At 41.9% G+C, this 26630-nt stretch overlaps 1 protein-coding gene across 3 annotated transcripts in view; it reads left to right on the top strand.

The window, feature by feature from the left end:
• LPAR1 (lysophosphatidic acid receptor 1) overlaps positions 1 to 26286 on the top strand; it is a 163337-nt gene extending 137051 nt beyond the window's left edge. For all 3 annotated transcript variants that reach the window (XM_077250441.1, XM_077250457.1, XM_077250450.1), the window contains one exon: positions 25206 to 26286. In XM_077250441.1, coding sequence (XP_077106556.1) covers positions 25206 to 25507 — 302 coding nt within the window. In that variant the 3' untranslated portion in view covers positions 25508 to 26286. The remainder of the gene's footprint in view (positions 1 to 25205) is intronic.
• Positions 26287 to 26630: the final 344 nt, after the last annotated feature.

The following is a 26630-nucleotide window of genomic DNA, read 5'->3' on the forward strand; positions in this document are numbered from 1 at the left end:
AACCATAAACAGCGGCAGAAGCGCCTGACCTGGGCTACAGAGAAGCAGCACTGGACTGTTGCTAAGTGGTCCCAAGTACTTTTTTCTGATGAAAGCAAATTTTGCATGTCATTCGGAAATCAAGGTGCCAGAGTCTGGAGGAAGACTGGGGAGAAGGAAATGCCAAAATGCCTGAAGTCCAGTGTCAAGTACCCACAGTCAGTGATGGTGTGGGGTGCCATGTCAGCTGCTGGTGTTGGTCCACTGTGTTTCATCAAGGGCAGGGTCAATGCAGCTAGCTATCAGGAGATTTTGGAGCACTTCATGCTTCCCTCGGCTGAAATGCTTTATGGAGATGAAGATTTCATTTTCCAGCACAACCTGGCACCTGCTCACAGTGCCAAAAGCACTGGTAAATGGATTACTGACCATGGTATTACTGTGCTCAATTGGCCTGCCAACTCTCCTGACCTGAACCCCATAGAGAATCTGTGGGATATTGTGAAGAGAAAGTTGAGAGACGCAAGACCCAACACTCTGGATGAGCTTAAGGCCGCTATTGAAGCATCCTGGGCCTCCATAACATCTCAGCAGTGTCACAGGCTGATTGCCTCCATGCCACGCCGCATTGAAGCAGTCATTTCTGCCAAAGGATTCCCGACCAAGTATTGAGTGCATAACTGAACATTATTATTTGATGGTTTTTTTGTTTGGTATTAAAAAACACTTTTATTTGATTGGTCGGGTGAAATATGCTAATTTATTGAGACAGGTTTTTTGGTTATCAGGAGTTGTATGCCAAAATCATCAGTATTAAAACAATAAAAGACCTGACAAATTTCAGTTGGTGGATAATGAATCTATAGTATATGAAAGTTTAATTGTAATCATTACATTATGGTAAATAATGAAATTTAACACTATATGCTAATTTTTTGAGAAGGACCTGTATGTTTGACAAGTGTGACCAACCTGTCAGTCAGTTTTCCAAGCGATGCTACAGATCGCTTGGAAAACTTTAGCATTCTGCAAGCTAATTACGCTTGCAAAATGCTAAAAAAATCGCAAAAAAAACCGCAAAAAAAAAATGCGGATTTCTTGCAGAAAATTTCCGGTTTTCTTCAGGAAATTTCTGCAAGAAATCCGGATGTGTGCACATACCCTTATAGCGGCAAAATCTGCTGACAGGTTCCCTTTAACTATGTGTTACTTTGTATTCTCTTTGTCTGTATATGTTCCCACTTGGTTGTAAAATGCTGTGGAATATGTTGGCACTATATAAATAAATCTCCTTCTCCTCCTCTGGATTACATGTGGTGCATTGGATTTTCTTGTAGACCGTGAATTTAGGTTGTCCATGTAGGCACCTCGTCAATGGTCAATGCGGAAGTGTGAAGATCTACCAATATTAGAAACTATTAGGGCAACCTAAGCTCCTACGATCAAATAACAAACCTTGCAAGAGCTTGTGAGAAAAGCCAAGGATGGTGTTCATTACACGGATGTTTTCCACCAGTTAGTTCCATGTGAACATCTATACTGTGGAACTGCGACATACCGCTGACATTAATGGCCAGCAGTCATTAAGTGCCTATGTGACAGCTAATAGAAATTGTTTTTAAGACGCATTCTTTACATTATTTTCCAAATGCTGTGTTTCCAGAAAGACTAAATAGCATGTTTTACACAGGAGGTATTTTTTTTAGCTTGCATGCAAGTTCTGTTGGGTTTTGGTTTTCAAATTGGTGGCTTCCTTTTTCCTTTGGCCAAGCCAGCCTGTGGTACAGAATCTGTGCTCAGAGCTCGTCTGACTCTACATTGTATAAAGCACATGATTAATGACTAGCACTGAAATAATTTCTTATCTAAGAAAAACTCCCACTTAGTAAACAATGCTTGTCTGAAATTAGTCTGTTATTTATGACTGCATTAACAAGAAGTGGACTATGATCGTTCCTTCACTATGTTCTTTTTTTATTAGTTTGATGTAAACTTTTTAAGAGTTAGTCCCAAAAAATGACAAGTTATCCCCTTTCTGTTGCTGGGGTCAGGGGCAGGCACTGACAGCTTGGGGCCCCTGTGCAAGTAGTATGTCTGGGTCCCACTCATTTTATGGTTACAGTGAATTGCATCATCTCTTATGTACAGCGCCATCCCTTATTACGTAGTGCCCTCTCTTGTTATGTAAAACCTCGTCCCGGATTCTCTTGTTGTTCTTGATAGTCATAGAACCCTTTATGTAATAGTCCTGTCTTGTTAATAATAGCACCGAGTCTTTATTTCATAGCGTCCTCTTTTGTTAGATATAAAGAAAAAAAGCAGGTCGAATATTGGAGGAGGCAGGATAATGGAGGAGGCTGATGGACTGGCCTAAAAAGAAAGGACTTTCTGTAACAGAGAGGGCGCTATGAATAACAAAAGTAACAATTGTAAAGGATGGTGCTTTACATAACTACGGAGGATGCTATAGTGTGATGGATGTATTAAGGGAGGAAACTATATAATTAAGGACATTGCTATGCATGACTAGATTACACTATTTACTAACGGACAGCTCTATACATAACACTACATTCACGCATCCATGTGACACATCAGTGTGCTACCCAGTTTTTCCTTCCCAGACATCGCACAGGCCCATTGAATGTCCTATTACAATCTTCAAAATTGGATCAGAATAGGACATGCTCTGAATCTCACAAATCTCATAATCAGATCTGTGACCTTGACAGATGCGTGAATGGTTCTATAAACTTGAATCTGTGTGCCGTCCGATTAAAAAAAACAATAAAAACAAAAAACAAACGAACAAAAATCTGGCAGCATACGGACGTTTCGTGCGAATGTGAGAATGTAGCCTAAGGGAGGGTGTTTTACAAGCGGCAGTATTACTCCCATTATCTCTCTGCGAATCATACAATGTAGATACAGAATAAACATTTACATCCAGTGGCTCAGTGGCTTAACAGCTGACTTCTGATTTTGATTAATTTGATTAGAGACTTCTCTCTTGTTTCATCTTCACCTGATAATGGCTTCATGTCGAAATGTTCCAGCCACTCTAGTCTTGTCACACTGATAAATATATATATATATATATATATATATATATATATATATATATATATATATATATATATATATATATATATATATATATATACAGTACAGACCAAAAGTTTGGACACATCTTCTCATTTAAAGATTTTTCTGTATTTTCATGACTATGAAAATTGTACATTCACACTGAAGGCATCAAAACTATGAATTAACACATGTGGAATTATACACTTAACAAAAAAGTGTGAAGCAACCGAAATTATGTCTTATATTATATACTATATATTATATGTTCTTCAAAGTAGCCACATTTTGCTTTGATGACTGCTTTGCACACTCTTGGCATTCTCTTGATGAGCTTCAAGAGTTAGTCACCGGGAATGGTCTTCCAACAATCTTGAAGGAGTTCCCAGAGATGCTCAGCACTTGTTGGCCCTTTTGCCTTCACGGCCGTCAGGAAGCAGAGGATGGTTTTCTACTGTTAGCAGCTGAGCTGCAGGAATTCTCCCTTCCTGGCGTACCACTAAATATGAGGGCAATGTGGCCATGCCCCCTCCCCCGGTGCCTCAGATCCCAAGCATCAGGCCAGCATATAATCTGCATTATAATCCATTCCTGCATGGACTGCCGTCCCCCATCCACCTCTAGATCCCTGTGCAGCTGTCTGCCTCTGGATGAGGGTCTAGCTATCCTGAAATGGAGGCTGTGGAACCCCAAAAAATGGCTCTCTAGCCCCTTCTTGAGTGGAGCAGAGTTGCACGTGATCGACCTCAGCTCCTTTCAATGCCTATGGACTGCTGCAGAAAGCAGAGCGTGGTACTTGGCTATTTCTGGCATTCCGATTGACAGTCAATGGAGGGGAGCATGTGTACCTTCGCTCCATTCAAGACTGGGCTGCAGAGGTGCTGTAGGTCATAATTACCCATAGCTGGACCTCCAGCAATCGCAAGTTATTCCCTATCGTATGTATAGGGGATAACTTGTTTTCCTGGGAATAACCCACGGAATCATATTTGGTTATTTAAATCAATCTTCATCCCTGGCATGAAAAAGTGACTATTTTGTCATGTATAGTCACAGTACTTGTTGCCTTCCTTTTGACTTTGAGGAGACTAGCATTATGGTCCTCCTGCATCCAGGATATCCACTTTCAGTGGTAAGTGTGAACCACTTCTGCACAGCAAAGGAAAGGCAGGGGGAGGTGTAGTTCAGGATTACCGCTGTTTATGCCTAGCCACGTTGGTGGCTATTTTCAATGCAGGATGGCTTAAATCCCAGCATCAGTGGAGAGACAGCGAGAAATACACAAAGTCTCGGAGATTATACATGACATATGTATAATCACTAGTGATGAGCGAACGTGCATGGATAAGGCGTTAAATGAGCATGCTCGTGTGCTAACCGAGTGACTTCGGCGTGCTCGAAAAATATGTTCAAGCACGCCAAAGTCACTCAGTTAGCATAAGAGCATAGCAGATAACACCTTATCCAAGTACGTTCGCTCATCACTGATAGTCACTTTTTAGTGCAAGGTAATATCCAATGTAGCCACCATAAAAGTTCCCTGAAACACCTACCTTCCCCAGACCCCTGAATGACAGGTATTCCTAGTTGCACAATGATATGGAACAGGGGACGTAACATTGCTTACTTTAATTAGGTACGTTAGAACTTTGTTACTCTGACAATAAGTGACAGCCCTGGAAAAGATGAAATTGTGGCTAAGCTGGTTGAATACTTGAAAGGCTTAACGACTAAAATGTATAGTTATAAAGAAAAAAAATAATTTAAAAGAATTGCAAAAAAAAAATGAAGAAAAACATGTATTCTAAAGTACAAACTAGACAAATCCTCTCCCATCCAACATATGACCTTTTTTTTTTGTCTAAGGTGAGTAAACCGTATATACTGTATGTGTGTGTGTATATGTGTATATATGTGGTGTGTGTGTGTATATATATATATATATATATATATATATATATATATATATATATATATGTATATATATATATATATATATATATATATATATATATATTTTTGTTGTGTACGGTATATAAAGTGCTTCCCACGAAGCTAGAATATCAAAAAGTTCATTTATTTCAACTCTTCAATACAAAAAGTGAAACTCCTATATATTATATAGAGTCGTTACCAACAGAGTTTCAAATGTTTATTTCTGTTACTGTTGATGATTATGGCTTACAGCCAATGAAGGCCCAAAAGTCATTATCTCAGTAAATTAGAATAATTAAAATAAAAAAAATACCTACAAAGGCTTCCTAGGTGTTTAAAAAAAGTCCCTTAGTCTGTTTCAGTAGGCTCCACAATCACGGGGAAGACTGCTGACTTGACAATGTCCAGAATCATTGGCACCCTCCACAAAGTTGGTAAGGCACAAAAGGTCATTGCTAAAGAATCTGGCTGTTCAGAGTGCGGTATCCAAGCATATTAATGGAAATTTGAGTAGAAGGAAAAAGTGTGGTAGAAAAAGGTGTACAAGCATCCGGGATAACTGCAGTCTTGAAATTATTTAAGAAAAGGCTATTCAAAAATTTGGGTGAGATTCACAAGGCGTAGACTGCTGCTGGAGTCATTGCTTCAAGAGCCACCACACACAGAGAAGTATCCAGGACATGGGCTACAAGTGTCACATTCCTTGTCAAGCCACTCATGACCAATAGACAACGCCAGATTCGTCACTTGGGCCAAGAAGAAAAAGAACTGGACTGTTGCTCAGTGGTCCAAGGTGTGGTTTTCAGATGAAAGTTAATTTTACATTTCATTTGTAAATCAAGGTCCCAGAGTCTGGAGGAAGAGTGGAGAGGCACACAATCCAAGCTGCTTGAGGTCAAGTGTGAAGTTTCCACAATCAGTGATGGTTTGGGGAGTCATGTCATCTGCTGGTGTAGGTCCACTGTGTTTTATCAAGACCAAAGTCAGCGCAGCCGTCTACTAGGAAATTTTAGAGCCCTTTATGATTCCCTCTGCCGACAAGCTTTTGGAGATGAAAGTTTCATTCTCCAGCAGGACTTGGTACCTGTCCACACTGCCAAACGTACCAATACCTGGTTTAAAAATAGTATTGACTGTGCTTGATTGGCCAGCAAACTCGCCTGACCTTGACCCCATAAAGAATCTATGAGGTATTGTCAAGAGGAAGATGAGACACCAGACCCAACACTGCATATGAGCTAAAGGCTGCTATCATAGCAACCTGGGCTTCCATAACCCCTCAGCAGTGCCACAGGCTGATCACCTCCATGCCACGCCGCATTGATGCAGTAATTGATGCAAAAGGAGACCTGACCAAGTATTGAGTGCATTTACTGAACATACATTTCAGTAGGCCAACATTTTGGATTTTAAAATCCGTTTTCAATTTGGTGTTATAAAGTATTCTAATTTACTGAGATAATGACTTTTGGGTTTTCATTGACTGTAAGCCATAATCATCAACATGAACAGAAATAAACCCATGAAATAGATCAGTCTATGTGTAATGACTCTATATAGTGAGTTTCACATTTTGTATCGAAGAACTGAAAAAAATTAACTTTTTGAGTATATTCTAATTTTGTGAGATGCACTTGTATATATTATATTATAATATATATATATATATATATATATATATATATGTATAATATTATTATTTATTATTATAGCGCCATTTATTTCATGGCGCTTTACATGTGAGGAGGGTATACATAATAAAAACAGGTACAATAATCTTGAACAATACAAGTCACAACTGGTACAGGAGGAGAGAGAGGACCCTGCCCATGAGGGCTCACAATCTACAAGGGATGGGTGAGGATACAGTAGGTGAGGATAGAGCTGGACGTGCAGTGGTTTGGTCGATCGGTGGTTACTGCAGGTTGTAGGCTTGCCAGAAGAGGTAGGTCTTCAGGTTCTTTTTGAAGGTTTCGATGGTAGGTGAGAGTCTGATATGTTGTGGTGGACAACGCGTCAGCCACGCCATCTTCACACGGGTGTTGCTCATTCTGCCATATACAGACTAATACTCTGCATCTTTGTGGAAACTAACCACCATTTGCCCACACGGTCACATTTCTTCTAATCACTCTACACAGCACGTAACTGATGAAGGTCCGGTTTGCGACCGAAACGTTTTGTTGCTGATAATAAAATATCTCCAGACAAAAAGTTGAGTGCCAGGTTTTATTATATATGATTATGGTGTTGGAACCTACCTGGGCACCACAAGTTTAAAGGCAGTGCACAAGTTTATTTATTTATTAAGTAGGGTGGTGATATCTGGTCCAGAGATGTAGATCTGTGTGTCATCAGCATAGAGATGATACTGAAAACCGTGAGATTCTATGAGCTGTCCCAGGCCAAAAGTGTAAATGGAGAAGAGCAGGGGCCCTAGAACTGAACCTTGCGGGACTCCGACAGATAGGGGGCGAGGTGAGGAGGTGGTGTGTGAATGGGAGACGCTGAATGTTCGCTCAGTTAGGTATGACGAGATCCAGGATAGGGCCAAGTCTGTGATGCCAAGGGATGAGAGGGTCTGTAGTAATAGGGAATGGTCCACTGTGTCAAAGGCAGAGGACAAGTCCAGGAGGAGGAGGATAGAGTAGTGTCGCTTGCTCTTGGCGGTTAATAGGTCATTGGTGACCTTAGTTAGGGCAGTTTCAGTGGAGTGGTGTGACCGTAAGCCTGATTGTAAGCGGTCGAAAAGGGAGCAGGAAGATAGATGTGAGGACAGTTCAAGATGGACATGTTGTTCCAGTAGTTTTGAGACATAGGGGAGAAGTGATATAGGGCTATAGCTAGATACAGAGGATGGGTCAAGAGAGGGCTTTTTGAGGATGGGTGTGATTGAGGCATGTTTAAAGCTTGAGGGGAAAACACCAGTTGTTAGTGATATGTAGTGTTGAGCGATACCTTCCGTTATTTAAAAGTATCGGTATCGGATTGGATCGGCCGATATCCAAAAAATATCGGATATCGCCGATACCGATTCCCGATACCAATACAAGTCAATGGGACACAAATATCGGAAGCTATCCTGGATGGTTCCCAGGGTCTGAAGGAGAGGAAACTCTTCATCAGGCCCTGGGATCCATATTCATGTAAAAAATAAAGAATAAAAATTAAAAATATGGATATACTCACCCTCTCCGACGGACCCTGGCTCTCACCGGTGCAAGCGTCTTCCTCCGTTCCTAAGAATGCAGTGAGTGAAGGACCTTCAATGACGTCGCAGTCACATGAGCGGTCACGTGAGCGGTCGCGTGACCGCGACGTCATCGAAGGTCCTTCACTCACTGCATTCTTAGGAACGGAGGCAGACGCTTGCACCGGTGAGAGCCAGGGTCCGTCGGAGGGGTGAGTATATCCATATTTTTTATTTTTATTCTTTATTTTTTACATGAATATGGATCCCAGGGCCTGAAGGAGAGTCTCCTCTCCTCCAGACCCTGGGAACCATACGCACCGCACACGCCTGGGAACTTATAGGAACTTCTGATTCCGATTTCCGATATCACAAAAATATCGGAACTCTGTATCGGAATTCCGATACAGCGAATATCGGCCGATCCCCGATATTTGCAGTATCGGAATGCTCAACACTAGTGATAGGTTAAAGAGATGGGTTAGAGTTGGGATGAAGACTGTGGCGAGGTTTGGGATGAAGTGGGAAGGGATCGGGTCAAGTGCACAGGTGGTGAGATGCGATCTTGAGAGTAGAGTGGAGAGATATATGTAGTGTGTGTGTGTGTGTGTGTACATATATGTTTATATATATATATATATATATATATGTGTATGTATATATATACACACACACACACACACACACACACACACACACACACACACACACACACACACACACACACACACACACACACACACACTATATACATGTATACATATATATGTGTATGTATGTATATATATATGTGTGTGTGTGTATATATATATATATATATAATATATATACAGCCATATGGATACTTATTGCATTTTACATGTTCTGGCTGTGCATGCTTGCACTTGACTATGACCGCACAGGAATATGATTTACTAAAATGAATTTATTTTAGCGTAAGTGCTCTGCATAAAGATTCAGGAAGGTATTACTACTTTGTATTCAGTTTCATGATTTTTTTTTCAAGATTATTCTAAGAAATAGATGCATCTGCTGAGGAACTAATGATTCTTCTCCTTTCTGTGCTGTACAATGTTAGGGAAACAGCACCCCCAGTGGCAGCACAGTTCTAGGAACCTTTGAACAAAGCACCTTTCAGATGTGGAACAGACCTACATTGCTATGATTGCCAGCACTAGAGACGGCAGTATACACTTCAAAGTATGGCTTTTTTTCTATGATGTCCCTTTAAACTACCACTTTCTCAGGAAGGGACAGATTTTGCTTTATGCTCTGGTGCTGGAACTGTGGCCTTAAAAGCTTTAAAGTTGAAAAAAAGTAGATGATCTAGGAATATGGAAATCTGGAGGGGGATCACTTGCACATAATGAAAGCGTTTTTTTCCTTGATGCCGAAGGTTTCTCTTCCTGACTAACATGGCGTTTTCCTGTAAAGAGCCTTTCATGAGTGCTGCTAACTGGAAACTCTAGGGATCCCCCGCTCCATTTGCTGTATATAAAGTTACAGTCGAGATGAAATGCTGATGTAAATACAACTAAGTTTAAAGGCTGAGTGGATGAATGAAAGAAGTCTCCCATTAGGACGTGACCTTGGTATGTACATCAGGAACCATAAACGAGAAGGGGCGAGCTATGGTCTAGGGTGCTGACGTGTTCAGGGGATTACGGAGCTCCATGATGCCATGTTTTGGATTTAGGCTAATGAGATGTGCTTTCAAGCCAAGAAACAGTCTGTGTTTATTCATCACACTATCTTATGTGACTTAATCTAAATTTTAATACAGATGAAAGAGAACCTAGGTGATCAGTGATAACTACTTCTAGATTGATGGGTATTCTTCCGCTAGGATCCCTACTTATTGCTAGAACGGAACATCGTTATTCCTGTAAGATCGCAGAGGCAGCGCGCATATGATCGCCACTACATTTATTCCCTATGGGGCTGCCGAAGGTTGAGTATAGGGCTTTGGTGGTCTCATAGACGGTGAATAGAGTGGTCACTTCATTTTAAAGGATATCTTGCGATCATTGGGGCTCCTGTGGCTGAATGATAACTTCTACCTGATGGAATAACCTTTTTACGTTTTGTGTACTTGCTGGTCCAGACAAATGGGATTTTTAGAAATTGTGCAATTAAAACAAGAGCTTTCATCAGCTTTTCTTATTTATCAAGTCATCATGATTACATGAATTGTTTCGAGATCATTAGCATATCACATCCGATGCTATACTCTCGGGAGACACCCAGCCTAAAAATTATCCCATCTCGGTGAATTGTTTCAAGATTTGAGCAGAAATAGTTTTTAAATATTTTTGGTCCTACAATGTCAGCCCAAGATGACACGGTGTCCTAGTGCTGTCAAGTCTGATACTTATGCTTTCTGAGAAATAGCAGCTTTCCTTTGTAATATGTAAAGCATCCTTTTCTGTATTTAGATTTGTCAAACTGTCGCCTGTCTTGTCACCAGATATACATGAGAGGATACTTGTAGAGGTGGCTTATCTCACAGAGGCCATGTCTGCTTCCTGACACAGCTTATTGTATGTCACTTATCATTGACTCATAGGAAAAAGCTTGGTACAGGGTTTCCATTTATTGGAGGCATTATATGTAGTAACTGAGCTGTCCAACCATTTTTTTTTCTGGTTATTAATTCTTTGCTGGAAGTTTTAATTTTCCACAATTATTTATTGGTGCCTGTGCTGTTGAATGTATAGATCTAGGTCATTCCAAGAGGTTTCCAACATTCTTCTATGATATACACTTCTTATTTTCCAAATTTAAAGGGTTAAAGTACAGGAAGATAGACCAGTCAGGCACAAGGGAAAATGTTCATGAGCAGATAATCTAGAACTTCTACTAATCAACTGTCTGGATTAAGCGTGCTCCATCAAATAGTGATATTGTAGATTAAAAAATCACCATCAAAATACACACACACACACACACACACACACACACACACACACACACACACACACACACACACACACATGCTCAAAAAAGAGGCAGCACTCCATTTCTTTTGTGAAAAACGTGGAAGATTTAATCAACCCACTTCAATGGGCGACGTTTCGGCTCCATCTGAGCCTTTCTCAAGGCTTGAGAGGCTCAGATGGAGCCGAAACGTCGCCCAGTGAAGTGGGTTGATTAAATCTTCCACATTTTTCACAAAAGAAATGGAGTGCTGCCTCTTTTTTGAGCTTTTGTAAACTTGGTGCAATCGTTGGACTGGTTGCCTGGGGCCTTGCACCCGAAAATAAGTATATATAGAAGTGTTGTGCTGTTCCCCTTTTTTTGCTATATATACACTCACCGGCCACTTTATTAGGTACACCATGCTAGTAACGGGTTGGACCCCTTTTGCCTTCAGAACTGCCTCAATTCTTCGTGGCATAGATTCAACAAGGTGCTGGAAGCATTCCTCAGAGATTTTGGTCCATATTGACATGATTGCATCACACAGTTGCCGCAGATTTGTCGGCTGCACATCCCAAAGATGATCCATACAAGGCAGGATGGATCCATGCTTTCATGTTGTTTACGCCAAATTCTGACCCTACCATCCGAATGTCGCAGCAGAAATCGAGACTCATCAGACCAAGCAACGTTTTTCCAATCTTCTACTGTCCAATTTCGATGAGCTTGTACAAATTGTAGCCTCAGTTTCCTGTTCTTAGCTGAAAGGAGTGGTACCCGGTGTGGTCTTCTGCTGCTGTAGCCCATCTGCCTCAAAGTTCGACGCACTGTGCGTTCAGAGATGCTCTTAGGCCTACCTTGGTTGTAACGGGTGGCGATTTGAGTCACTGTTGCCTTTCTATCAGCTCGAACCAGTCTGCCCATTCTCCTCTGACCTCTGGCATCAACAAGGCATTTCCGCCCACAGAACTGCCGCTCACTGGATTTTTTTTCTTTTTCGGACCATTCTCTGTAAACCCTAGAGATGGTTGTGTGTGAAAATCCCAGTAGATCAGCAGTTTCTGAAATACTCAGACCAGCCCTTCTGGCACCAACAACCATGCCACGTTCAAAGGCACTCAAATCACCTTTCTTCCCCATACTGATGCTCGGTTTGAACTGCAGGAGATTGTCTTGACCATGTCTACATGCCTAAATGCACTGAGTTGCCGCCATGTGATTGGCTGATTAGAAATTAAGTGTTAACAAGAAGTTGGACAGGTGTACCTAATAAAGTGGCCGGTGAGTGTGTATATATGTATATATATATGTATATATATATATATATATATATATATATATATATATATATATATATATATATATATATATATATATATATATATATATATATATATATATACATATATATATATATACACACACACACACACACACACACACACACACACACACACACACACACACACACACACACACACACGTACATATATATATATATTATTCAAATTGCCTCTTCTGAGAAAAAGAGGACTTAAACTCTATAGCGCCACCTGTTGGAAATATATATATATATATATATATATATATATATATATATATATATATATATATATATATATATATATATATATATATATATATATATATATATACACACCCACACACCACCCACACAACATACATACACACACACACACACTCACTCACCCCGCAGCTACTCTTCTGGCTGTCAGTCATTCTCCGCTGATCTTTTCTATTGGTCCATCCTTGGCGCACCAGAAATGTTTCCATATGCCTACTCGGCTAAGCACTGGCTGCCTCTGCTAAAGTTTGGTAGAGTGGGTACCTCTGACCATTTGCAGTGTGTCCGGTAAGTACATATCGGCGTGGACAGGATAAGCACCGAATGAGGCGTTATGGTTGATCATTGCCGCAAATGGATAGCTTATTTTCACTGGTTTGAGGTATTTTAATAATGTTCATTGGCTGAAAAAACACTTTATAGAGAGGGTGAGGTTATGCAGATTAACCCTATATCTGCAGATTCCTATTTTTTATAAATGATAGGTTCCCTTACATACTGATATAGCAATTCCTCACATGAAAAAGAATAAGCACTGTAGGAAACTGATGACTTTCTTTTCTGTACACATCACAAACAGCAATAATATATTGGAACTTGTCTTGGTACTGCTTATCGTTTTACCACTATAACCACCAATGTGCCGTATGATGACCGGACAGTCTTTTTAAACATACTCCTTTCTGCTCTTAAATTTTGTATGACAAGTCAAGCAGTATGGTGTCCAACCCCAACTCTCCAATCTTGATTGCCTTATTCAACCCGAAACCTCCAATCTTGATAGGCATTTCCACCTGGAACCCTCCAAGCTTGATTGGCATATCCATGGCCCCCAGTATCTTTTCCCAGTATTGACTGCATATGACTAATTTGAATTGCTACGTAGACTAATATGTGTCAGTCACATCCACTGCAGCCAGTTACAGACTTCTGTGGTCAAGTGACCAAAGAAGTAAATGATCACTTCCTGTCTGGTGCAGACCAGCAGAATAGTCTGCACGAGATCCAGGGAGTTAAAACGGGTAAATATACCTGACTTCATTATTTTGCAACTTCTGTCACCTGTAAATTTGGGGTAAAGAATTAAAAACCCCTTTAATTGTTACATTGATTATAATATGTGTGGTTAGAGCCTCATTAAAGCTCTGGAAATGATTGCTCAGCACAGGAAGGAAATGCTTTCCTGTCCAAGTTATTTGCAGTTTCCATCAGCTGTTCTTCATTGCATCATTCACATAAACTGACATAATCCTAGGCTATTAAATAAGGATGTTTTTGGACATCCAGTGGTTGGAGAGACCAAAAGAAAATTGTGTTGTGGCACAGCACTACTTATATATATTCTAGTGTCCTTATCAAGACCATTATGGTCCTTTAAAGGGTTATCCCCATCTTATTAAACTGGTTTATTTGCATAGTACTTGTAAAAACAAGTAACTTTCCAAATAACTTTGTATTAAAATTTGCCCCCCCATCTTTCCATATTTTAACTTATTTTGCGAATAACTCTTTACTCTAGGATATCTTGCTGATCTGAGGATGGAGTTCAGGAAGCTCAACAACGGACTCTGCACATTAATGTCCTGACCTGAATGGAGCTGAAGTGTGCATGTGCTACCTATGCTCCGTACTTGGCCAGAGAAAGTGGAGTATAGTGACTCAGACCAGCAATCCGCAAGTGATCTCCTCCCTAATAGATTGTGGGCAACTTGTTATTTTGGGAAGAACCTCAGCCATGATCACTAGACCGCAGCTCTTACAATGCTGTATACAGGGCTTGTAAGCACTGCACTAAGACTGGTCATTCTCTTTGAAGAACGTGGTTAGCTCCTGATTCCGGCCCCACTGAGTTTCCAAAGCTGCAGAATCCTGTCACGACTCTGTTCCCGGGTGTCCCGAGACCAGGGGCTCCTTCCCTGTCCCTAACGCTAGGGTGAGGATGCCGGGGCCACGTACCTTGCCTCAGCTCCTGAATCTACACTCTGTCTATACTCTTCTCCCACCCAGGGAAGAGGGGAGTAGTTGTATACCATAGTACATCAACCAGACTAACAAGGTAATACAAACAGGGTAATGAAAAATACCAATCATATAAATATACTCACATGTAACAGAGCAATGCACCAGAGAGTGGAGTATGGAATTAAACCAAAGTAGAAGAAGAAAGGGAATTACCACACACTCAAAACCTAGCAACAGTCACAGATAAACCCAACAAAAGCCTACTCCTATAGTAACCAACAACCTCCAGCCATGCAGCATAAGCTACCTCTGACAATGAGTGCTAGCCAGGGCCTGGTTTATATAGGAGATGGGAACGGGTAACCGTGCGTAGCTGAGCGTTAAATCTCTAGGAGCTCTCAACAGAGCAAATTAACCCCTGCACTGGCAAAAGAATTTTACACCGTTTAATAAGAAGGTGAAGTGCTTCTAATCAGTGCAGGAGTAGGAGAAATCAGATTGGCTCCTCTCGGTCGCGGTAACCCTTGACACTATCTCATATAGTAGCATTGGCGTGTATGTTGTCTTGCCACAGCACAGCAACAATGCTGCTGGCCCGAACTGTACTTCAAGCATAAGCAGCCACTCCCCGGCAGGCCTGGAGAGCTGTATGCGCCTGAAAAAATGAATAGAAGTACAACCCTTTTAAAATCACTGGGGTGTGACAGTCTCCCTGTTTATGAGGTAGCTCAACCACCAGTACTGATGCTGATATGGCAATAACAGATTTTTTTTTTTGTGCCTCATAGCTAAATTATCCACCGCATGATGGTGAGGGCATCATGTCATCATTGTAGTGCTGCCCAGAATTTGTGATTACCAAGCTCTTACTGAACTGCTCTCTGACACTATTCATGCCTATGAGTGGTTATTGGTATGTAAGTATGCATCAATAATACTAGTGTGCACAATATCTTATGAGTCAACCAGCTCATCTTCGCAATAGTTTTGTGTTAGGATGTTCTCCAGACAACCCCATAAATAGAATGCTGGCTATCTCTGTGGAACCAAGAAGAAAACATGAAGACTTCCTGGTGGTTTCCTCTCAAGATGTTGGTGGAAATGCAAATTCTTCTTGGCTTTTTAATAGATTCATCTTTGGCTGTGTTCACTCTGTGGTCAGGAGCTCAATTTAGAGTCTCCATCAATAGCCTCAGCATGCATCAATATTTTTCCCATCAAAATGATGGAAACGATGAATCGTATTCTTTAAGTCAAGGGTGGTTTAATGTGCAATAGATGTGGATATGCATTGTAGTTTCCACTCTAAGGGCCTATTTAGGTGGGCTTACCACAGCTGTTAAATGACCACTGATGGGCTAGACGCAACCTGATGGGCGGTCGTTTAATGCAACAAATGATCATTTTTTTGTCCTGTGTTAAACAGAAGATGTTCTGCCGATAACAATGTGCTGCCAATTATTATTATTATTTATTTATATAGCACCATTAATTCCATGGTGCTGTACATGACAATAACTGCAAACAACAATGAGTTGTGAGCTAGCTTAAGGGCTCTGTGACCCGAGCAAATTTTTATTGGATTGGACTTGGCCCAGTATTATACTATGGAACAGTGCACATCTGCAATTGTTTTCTCATGCCGAATCGGCATGAAGAAATAATTGCAGCATGCTGAGATTGGCTGCCAGAATCAAATTGCACGCTCCCTTACAAGTCTATGGGTAAACATCACACTGCACTCATATGTCACCTGATGGAGGAGATGGAGAGATTGCTTTCTCAGTCTTCTCCACACCTGTTTTTCAAATCTCTCCTGCGAGAGGATCCGGAGCACAGTGCACCGACACTCGGCTCCCTCTCGAAACAGAGCTGAAGCTGAGTATCATTAGTATATCACATCTGATGCTATACTCTGGGGTAACTCCTGCCTAAAAATTATCCCAATTGAATGAGCTTGCTCTGTTTGCTAGACTATTTAGGCAGACCAGAGAAAATGAGGTTCCACTCCTGTTATCGCCCTGTCTAACCGGGTCTTTAAAAGAACACGAATTGAAACAAGTGAGATTATTAAAGCTCTCCTTTTTTACCCTCTTTCTACTCTACTGATGGTCAGTATGTTTCAATTGGTAAATCTGTTTACTATTAAAATATGGAATGCAATATGAACATTTTGAAGATATGATATAAACTATTCAAATCGTTCCATTTTCCATTGGTTCATGTGACCTATCCTGGTGACCACTTTCTGTAGAGCTTAAGAACTATAGAGCATAATGCAACACATTTCAGATGTGATTAACATGCCCAGATAAACACACAAATCTTTAGGCTGTCTGAGTAATGTACAGCAAGTGTTTGCCTAGTGTTGTACACGGTCTGGATTATGTCACACGTTTCTCCACAAAATCAACACAAGAACAAAAATATCTTCAAAGCCCATTCTCATTTAGTGCTTTCCTGTCTAAATTGCCTGACCTTGTAATTGCAGCCATGGGCTTAACATACTTCTCAGTTAAGTGTTCTCTGCTGTTAGATCTGGTTTGCATTTTCAGTAAACTCCAGTTTATGGAGGACATAGCAGTTGCTTCAGGAGACTTTTTTTATCAGTGCTGCATTTGTTTTATGCCTCCTTATGCTTTCATATTTGTACTAGGACCAAATAAAAAAAAGGTTAAAATGACTCCACTACATTTCAAGTCCCATCGTGGTACTTTATTGTTATTATTATTTGTACATTTTCATAGCGCCATTTATTCCATGGCGCTTGACATGTGAATGGGGCAAATATGGACAAGTACAATAAACATGAGTAAAACAAGGCACACACAAGTACAGAAGGAGAGAGGACCCTGCTCACAGGGGCTCACAGTCTACAGGCTATGGGTAAGGATGCACTAGGAGAGGGTAGAGCTGGTCGTGTGGCCGTTCAGCAGACTAAGGATCACTTCAGGTTATAGGCTTGTCGGACAAGGTGGGTCTTTAGGTTCTTTTTGAAGATTTCCGTGGTAGGCGAGAGCCTGATGTGTTGGGGTAGAGAGTTCCAGAGTATAGGGGAAGCATGGGAGAAGTCTTGGATGCGGTTGTGGGAGGAAGAAATGAGAGAGAAGTAGAGAAGGAGATCATGAGATGATCGAAGGTTGCGTGTAGGTAGGTATCAGGAGACCATGTCACAGATGTATGGAGGAGATAGGTTGTGAATGGTTTTGTATGTCATTGTTAGTGTTTTGAACTGTAGCCTCTGGGCAATAGGAAGCCAATGAAGGGCCTGGCAGAGAGGAGAGGCTGGGTAATAGCGGGGAGACAGGTAGTTTAGTCGGGCAGCAGAGTGTAGGGTGGATTGGAGTGGTGCCAGAGTGCTAGAGGGGGGGCCAGAAAGTAGGAGGTTGCAGTAGTTGAGGCAGGAGAATAAGGGCATGCACTAGTATTTTTGTGGTTTCATGGTCAAGGAATGCACGGATCCGGGAAATGTTTTTGAGTTGGTAGATCTGCGTGTCATCAGCGTAGAGATAATATTGCCAACCGTGAGATTCTATAAGCTGTCCTAGGCCGAAGGTGTAGATGGAGAAGAGTAGGGGTCCTAGAACTGAGCCTTGGGGAACACAGACAGACAGGGGGCGAGATGAGGAGGTGGTGTGGGAGAGGGAGACACTGAATGTCTGGTCTGTTAGATATGATGAGATCCAGGATAGGGCCAAGTCTGTGATGCCAAGAGATGAGAGAATCTGTAACAGGAGGGAGTGGTCTACAGTGTCGAAGGCAGAGGACAGAGTAGTGTCGCTTACTCTTGGCGGTTAGTAGGTCGTTGATCACTTTAGTTACGGCAGTTTCAGTTGAGTGATGTGATTGGAAGCTAGATTGTAACCGGTCAAAGAGGGAGAAGGAGGAGAAGTGGAAGGACAGTTAAAGATGGACATGCTGTTCCTGTAGTTTTGAGGCATAAGGGACAAGGGATATCGGGTGATAGCTGGACACAGAGGATGGGTCGAGGGAGGGTTTTTTGAGGATAGGTGTGATTGATGCATGTTTGAAGGATGAGGGGTAGACACAGTTTGTAAGTGAGAGGTTGAAGAGTTGTGTTAGGGTTGGGATGAAGACTTTGGCGAGGTTAGGGATGAGGTGGGATGGGAGCGGGTCAAGCGTGCAAGTGGTGAGATGTCATCTTGACAAAAGGGTGGAGAGCTGATCGTCTGTCATGGCGGAGAAGCTGGCTTTGGAAGAACAGGGCTGAGCAGTCAAGAGGAGAGGCATCAGGGGCTGAGGGCCAAAGCTTTGTCTGATGTTATCGATCTTCTACTTAAAGAGGCAAAGTCTTTCTTGATTTTGATTTTTTTTTTAAAGGAAATTCCCACAACTTTTAAACCCCAAAGCTGCTATTACTTTATAGCCCTTTAACAGATTATCCAGTCAATGCCTTTATGACCCCAAAGTGCTGCTTTGGCAGCGAGAAATCACGGTTTTGAAGATCAATCTGGAAGTGCCTTGGGGCATTGCGATGCACTTACAGCTTCTCAGTGTAGTTTGTATTCTTTAACTAGCAGGACTTTCTTCTGGCTCATTGACAAGTTGTTTGCTCTGCTACACAGCCACTGACCAGTGACCAGCCAATTAGCCAAAGGAAGATGCTGCTATGTAGGGAATACAGCATGAGACTGAGAAGCTAGAAGTGCATCCTCATACTCCAATGTACTTTCAAGCTGTATTTGGTCATAATGAGATCGACTGGCTTATCTTTTAAAGGGCTACACAGTCATATAAATGGTTTTGCAGAAAAGTACCCTTTAGCAAAAATAATGTAATATCCATATCCTATTATATGACGTATGCTAGGGTGTACCTAAATTTTAGACTCCCGCACTAATAATAAAACAGCCCTGTGAGCCTTTTGCTAGGGTATAGGCTACCTGGATAAAATGGTCATCCCCAGTGACTGCAATGCTAGAACTGATGGTGAGATGACAAAGGGAGCCTCTGCCTATTTCGAAAACTATGATCATTACTCCTATGCAACCCTTACACTAACTTATACCTTAACTTCTGTACAGGCACTGGCGAGTCTCTGCGATTGCGCAATGACTCACAGCGCCTGCTCAGAAGATCAATGCAATCACTGCCCATAGTAGGGTGGACAGGGTTTGCGTAACCGCACGCATGCATGGGATTACAGCCCTGAACAGGTCAGTGTGACGCTGATGGGAGGGGGGTATCATTATAATGAAGTCAAGGGGCCGGGATTTCTTCCAGGCCCCGGAGCCTGGAAGAAATCTTTAGCCTATAACATTGTAAATGAATTTATGAAGATCTATACAGCAGCTATGATGCATACAGGTAAGACTGGTTTAACAATTCTATTACCTGTATGCCCATTGTAATAGATCAAAATCGTCCAGGGGTAACAGATTCCTTTTAAATGTTTTTACAATTGAACTAATTCTTCTACGTTGTGCAAAAAAAGTGCCTGCCCTTTTTGCAATAATTGTTTTCCTACTTCTGTACACAAGGCCATAGTGTTCTCCATCTTGTACTTGCAGCTGAGTCAAGTGTTTGCACATGCTCTGTATCTGCGCATGCTCTGTATCTGCGCATGCTCTGTATCTGCGCATGCTCTGTATCTGCGCATGCTCTGTATCTGCGCATGCTCTGTATCTGCGCATGCTCTGTATCTGCGCATGCTCTGTATCTGCGCATGCTCTGTATCTGCGCATGCTCTGTATCTGCGCATGCTCTGTGCTCATTCACTACCAATTATAAGGAAAGTGACTATTAAAAAATTTAATAATGAGCTGACCTTGGTTACTGATTTAGTTTCTAATTTATGAATATATGGCTAATTTGAATTGCTGGTATATGTTGATTTCTTCACTATTTATTCAAATACAAACTTGGCCCATATTCACATCTCATTTATAACCTCTTTTTCATGTCTATGGAATGCCCGCTAGGGCCGTGGGGTACTCGGTACCGGGTCCGGTACTTAAAGGGATGTGTCGCGGCAACCTGGTCTGTGGCCCTGGGTGCCCATGTTTAAAGGGATAGTCTTTAAAGGGGTTGGTTGAATAATAAAAGTTTGTGATGCCACCTGTGGTATTCGGTCAGGGGTGACCGACGCTGCTTAAAGGGGTCCACTGGGGTGATGTTATGGCAGCAGGGATGGTATGGCTTCCCACAGGTGAAGCAGGGTCCCCAGGGCTCCCGGTGTAATAGATGAAGATGGTGATAGGTGGTGTAGTAAGAAATGGAGGACACATGGTTGCAGTCTCTTTACCTCTTTACTTGGTTCAAGGCAGCCACAGTCCAGGGTACCGGATCACGGATGCTGGTGTGGTCTGGCCGGCTTGGAAGCGATTTGTGAATCCCTCTTACCAGGTGGGTTTCGAAGCCTTCCTTCTAGCACTGTGGTGTTGTAGTCCCTTGCTGCCTTAAGCCTCACACAAGGTCCCCCTTTAGGTAGGACACTACCCGTACGACAGCTAGCTCGAGCCTTTTTGCATCATCTCTATAATGACCTGGGCTCTATTTGCTACTGTGTCCTTGGGTATTAATGGTGGGCAGGTAACTTGCAATCAGCTGTCCGCCGGTTTCTGCCGTGGGGCATGAAGTTACCCCCACAACCTCGGTCTTCTGGCTACCGGTATCTGCGCTCAGCATGGAGGAAGCCCAGTCGCAGTTTCTCTCTCCAGCTCTTCTCTCCTCTGCTTCTTTTCCCTCTCATCTCCTACAGACTGCTCTGCTTTCTTTTTCCTTCCCAGGAACCGCAAAATCACTCATCTCCTTGACCGCAACTTTCCTTCCTCTCTCCTTGCTCTCCTCTCACCAACTGTCTAACTCCAACTGCCTAGCATCTGCCTAGCAACTCACTCCTCCTCCCGACCAGAGAGAGCAGCTCCCCTGAAGTTGGGTGTAGAGCTCCCCCTTCTGGCCTTGAGTCAGAACAGTGTAGTATGTGCTGAATACCTGTCAAAGGGATCCTTCCTCGCTTCCAAGCGTGACATCACTCTCCCCTTGAGGAAAGCCACACCACTATAACAACCGATTACCTGGGGTGTTAAACTTACTACGGATAAGCACCTAACATTTACATTATATCGAGGCCTTTGATCAATCGGTGCAATGCAGCATCGTGAAAATTAAGACTCTGTAATGTGTTTTTTTTTTTTGCTGGATACTGTTGTATTGAACAGCATAGTCTACTACGTTATTGAGATTTTCCTAACTATCAGTTTTCTAATATACCATACTTTTCACCTGCCCTTCTCCTGTAAGCTCATATCTGTGGTCTAGCTAGTCTTCTACAGGCTACCTCTGTGAGTGACAGCAGTCTGAGTATGCATGCTCCGATCAGACTTGACTCTCCTCCTCTGTGTGTATCCTGCTCATGCTTTGGAGAGTTGTCCCTATAAGACAAGTGTCACATGTGATGTGCTGCTTATTAGAAAGTATATCACAGGGCTTGTCAGCTGAAGGGATGGCACTTGAAAGCATCAGCAAGATCCAGACAGAGGAGAGCAAAGCTTGATATGAGCATGCATTCTCAGACTGCTGTCTCTCACAGAGGATGCCCCATCCCCACCAATGATGTGCGCTATTCAGTTCATCAGATTCCGGTTTCTAGACTTGAAGTCGCAGAGCCAGATTCACAACAGAATACTAGATGACTCGCATAGAGATGAGCCGACAGGTGATAGAAGTGTATTAGAAAACTGTTTGAAAAAGTTGGGACATATGAAAAGGGGTGATTTTAACTTTTTACTTTTTTTTTATTAATGAATACCAGCATGATGGAGGCTATAAAGACACTCTTTCGACCTATGTGCTGCATAACTTCTCTAATAAAATATAGATTTAAGGATGTGGAGAGTGACATGCCAGGTCTGGCATGCCAGTATGAGGACACTTAAACGCCTTGCATGCTCCTCTGGGAAATTAAATATGCAAATTGTCTCTTCAGAGAGGAAGCGGACTTGAATGCTTGTGCCACCTATTAGAAATAGCAATCGGTGACAATAGGTTCCAACAGGTGGCACTAGAGTCCAAGTCCTCTTCCTCTCTGAAGAGACAATTTGCATATCTAGTAAATTATATATATATATATATATATATATATATATATATATATATATATATATATATATATATATATATATATATATATTTACATATATATATATACATAGATCCTCATTAGTAGCAGCTCGTAGTATGTTTGACTTTAAAAATGCTAAAAACAATATAGTAGCAGATGACTTGATCACAGTGGTTTTGATGAGTTTTCTGTGAGTTAATTGAACTTTTCCCCCCAATGGGAATGACCCTCTCATGCTCTTAAGTTTAAGTTTGTCAATTATCTGATAAGAAGGAGGATGCCTGGAGGGGAAATGTTTGACTGACAAACACGTCTACATCTACATGTTTTTAGGAAACGGCATATGTAATTTACTTAAGGTTTTTTGTATTGTGTTTTGCTTTTTTTTTTTTTCCCCAAGAATGCCAAAATACTTATAACCTTTCCTTATTTATTTTTAAGAATAGGCAATCATGTGTTTAGATAATTGGTCACTCAGTGTAAGCGTTGAAGGTGTTTTAGTGAACTACATCTAGTGAATGTTTGGTGCTTATTCCACACTAGAAATAGGCCCAATGCTATTGCATCAGGAGTGCGGTGAAATGAACATCTGTGTATCCTTAGTGGTGCTAACAGGAGCAGTGGACATGTCACTCCATTTGCGCTTTCCAACTTTCGCAACAGCCAATGAGCAGTGCAGCACGGGATTGAAATCCCCCACCAAAGCCAAGCGGCACTACTCAGCCAATGAGCGGTGCCGCGCGCCTTGGTGGGGGATTTCAATCCCGCGTGGCACCGCTCATTGGCTCCAGCGCCAGGGGCGCTAAGCCAGTGAGCGGTGCTGAACGTCTTAGCGGGGAATATGAATCCGTAGTTCCGATGCGAGCTGGCACCACTCATCTCCCAGCAGCTTCGCCGCTGACCTCCCTGTGGCGGGAGATGAGCCGCAGCTACCGTCGGGAGATCAGCGGTGCCGTTTTTGTCACTTGTGGAGGCACAGTTCATGGGCTTCCGGCTGCGGTGGATTGTGGGATAGTGACACAATCTCCGGAAGCTGTAACAGAGCATATATATATATATATATATATATATATATATATATATATATATATATATATATATATATATATATATATATATATATATATATATATATATATATCTCTATCACATGTATAGTGTATATTGTACCATAGTCCTCAGTATATTATAATATACTCCCTATAGGCATACTCTATACAGTATAATGCATTCCCCATAGGCACACTCTATATTGTATTGAACTTGCGATGACAATCGGGGTGGGGGGGCACTGCTAGCACTGCCCCTCCTCCTTCTCAGGGGCCCCATATTCAGGTGGCAGAGCAGGAAGATCGATTTCTTCCTGCTCTGCCCTTGAAATAAAACTTTAGATATTATTTGCCCCTATAGTGAATTTATAGGAGTGAAGAGTTTAGCCTTGTTCACTTAAATGAAGCTGATCTGCAATACTAGTCGTGTACAGATGTGGCACTGTTTCTGCAAGAAAATATCATCTTTTTGTTGCTCTGTGTGACTGATTTAATTTATTTGGTGTATGGTGATGTGTATATATAATACAATAACCGTGTGCACAGACTTTTTCCTTCTCTTTCATGTTAACGGGAACCTGTCACCACGTTTTTGGAAGATGGGATAAAAATAGCGTTAAATAGGGGCAGAGGTGGGCATTACATTAGTGTGTTTGTTATGCGTTTATTACCCACCTAAGTTGCCGAAATACCTTTGCAAAGTCTCCGTTTTCGCCTGTCAATCAGGCTGGTCTGGTCAAAAGGGCGTTGTCTTCCCCCAGATTTTGCGTAGTTTTCCGTTGGTGGCGTAGTGGTGTGCGCATGCCCAAGGTCCCGAATCCTCTGCCAGGGGATTTAAAAGAGCGCGCTGTTCGTTTTCATTGGTGATCGGTGGGCGCGGCCATCTTCCTTTGGCCGCGCGTGCGCAGAAGCGGCGCTCTGCTGGCCGCGGCTTCAGGAAAATGGCCGCCGCGATATCCATCTGCGCACGCGCGGCATCCCGCGGCCATTTTCCTGAAGCCGCGGCCAGCAGAGCGCCGCTTCTGCGCACGCGCAGCCAAAGGAAGATGGCCGCGCCCACCGATCACCAATGAAAACGAACAGCGCGCTCTTTTAAATCCCCTGGCAGAGGATTCGGGACCTTGGGCATGCGCACACCACTACGCCACCAACGGAAAACTACGCAAAATCTGGGGGAAGACAACGCCCTTTTGACCAGACCAGCCTGATTGACAGGCGAAAACGGAGACTTTGCAAAGGTATTTCGGCAACTTAGGTGGGTAATAAACGCATAACAAACACACTAATGTAATGCCCACCTCTGCCCCTATTTAACGCTATTTTTATCCCATCTTCCAAAAACGTGGTGACAGGTTCCCTTTAAATCCATTACCATATAACTTATTTTCTAATTGTTTTATCTTTCTTCTGTCTACGCAGGAGCTTTTATTATTTGCTGGACCCCAGGCCTGGTTCTGTTACTACTTGACGTATGTTGTCCACAGTGTAACATTCTGGACTACGAGAAGTTTTTCCTACTACTGGCTGAATTTAACTCTGCTATGAATCCCATCATTTATTCGTACCGGGACAAGGAGATGAGCGCTACATTCAAACAGATCCTGTGCTGCCAGAGAACGGAAAATGCAAATGGTCCTCAAGAGGGATCTGACCGATCTGCATCCTCCCTCAACCACACGATTTTGGCCGGTGTGCACAGCAATGACCATTCTGTTGTGTGAACTAGGACGGAATCGGCCAAAGCCATGGCCATGTGGACCATATTGGAGTGTGTGCCTCACTGCTGAGTGCTGCAGAGCCATCATAAGGACAAGAGCCTATTTTACTACGACTCCTCAACACAACTGGCTTAACTCCAATCATACTGAAAACTGTCAACCTTAACAAATGAATGTCTAATGCCACACAATAGCGGCTCACCCACATAGAACATGTTTATGAACTTACCACATTTAAAACTGCCATTTCTGTAGAAAAAAAATAGTTAATTTACAAAACAAATATAAAAAATCCAATATAATCCATGAAATAAAACCTACATTTTAGTCTCATCAGCATGCCTGTGATGGACAAAGTTTTGGAGTGGTTTGTTAACATTAGCTGCACTGCCTTAAGGGAAAGAAAAAGACAAAAATAGATATATTTCTAATACAAACAAAAGCATTGTGCTAGTTTTTTTGTGTAGTCTTTTTCTGTTATATGAGGCTTTATTTTAGAAATATGTAATTTTTTAAATTTTTCTTTTTTAGATTTTTTATTTTTTCCTAGATGAGGCATTTGTACGATTTTAAAGAAATTCACAAAGCCTGTCTTAACCGGTAGACAAATAAACAGGATTCCAAGTAGCCGAAATTAACTTTGTAATGTGTGCTAATGTGATAAAGGGGACTGTAATACTAAGATGCTAATTTATGTAGCATTGATATTTATATCTAAAAAGGTTTCTGAGGGACCACCTTCCTACTTGTCAACCTGGATTAAAAACTCAAAATAACCAGGATTCTCACACAGCTATGTTCTATTTTGTTGTAACGTCAAAACATTTGATACAATGTCAGTATTAACGTTGAGATTTTTGGTGTTTGTTTCTAAGCTTATTTCTATGTTTATATTATATGAAGTATTAATCTACCATAATTAGTGCCAATAGAAAGTACAGAGAAACTCTGGGTGTCCTCATCATTCTTCATTTTTTGCCAAACTGTTAACTGCAGTGGCATAACTATAGGGGGGTACTAAGATGGCTGCACACGCATTCAGAGTATAAGAGCGTCTAAAAGGTCCTTCTGCCCCAACTGATTGCCCCCATGTAATAGGTGATCTTGTTACAGAATTTCCACAGAG

The sequence above is a fragment of the Ranitomeya variabilis genome, chromosome 1 (assembly GCF_051348905.1).
Source record: "Ranitomeya variabilis isolate aRanVar5 chromosome 1, aRanVar5.hap1, whole genome shotgun sequence".
NCBI lineage: Eukaryota > Metazoa > Chordata > Amphibia > Anura > Dendrobatidae > Ranitomeya > Ranitomeya variabilis.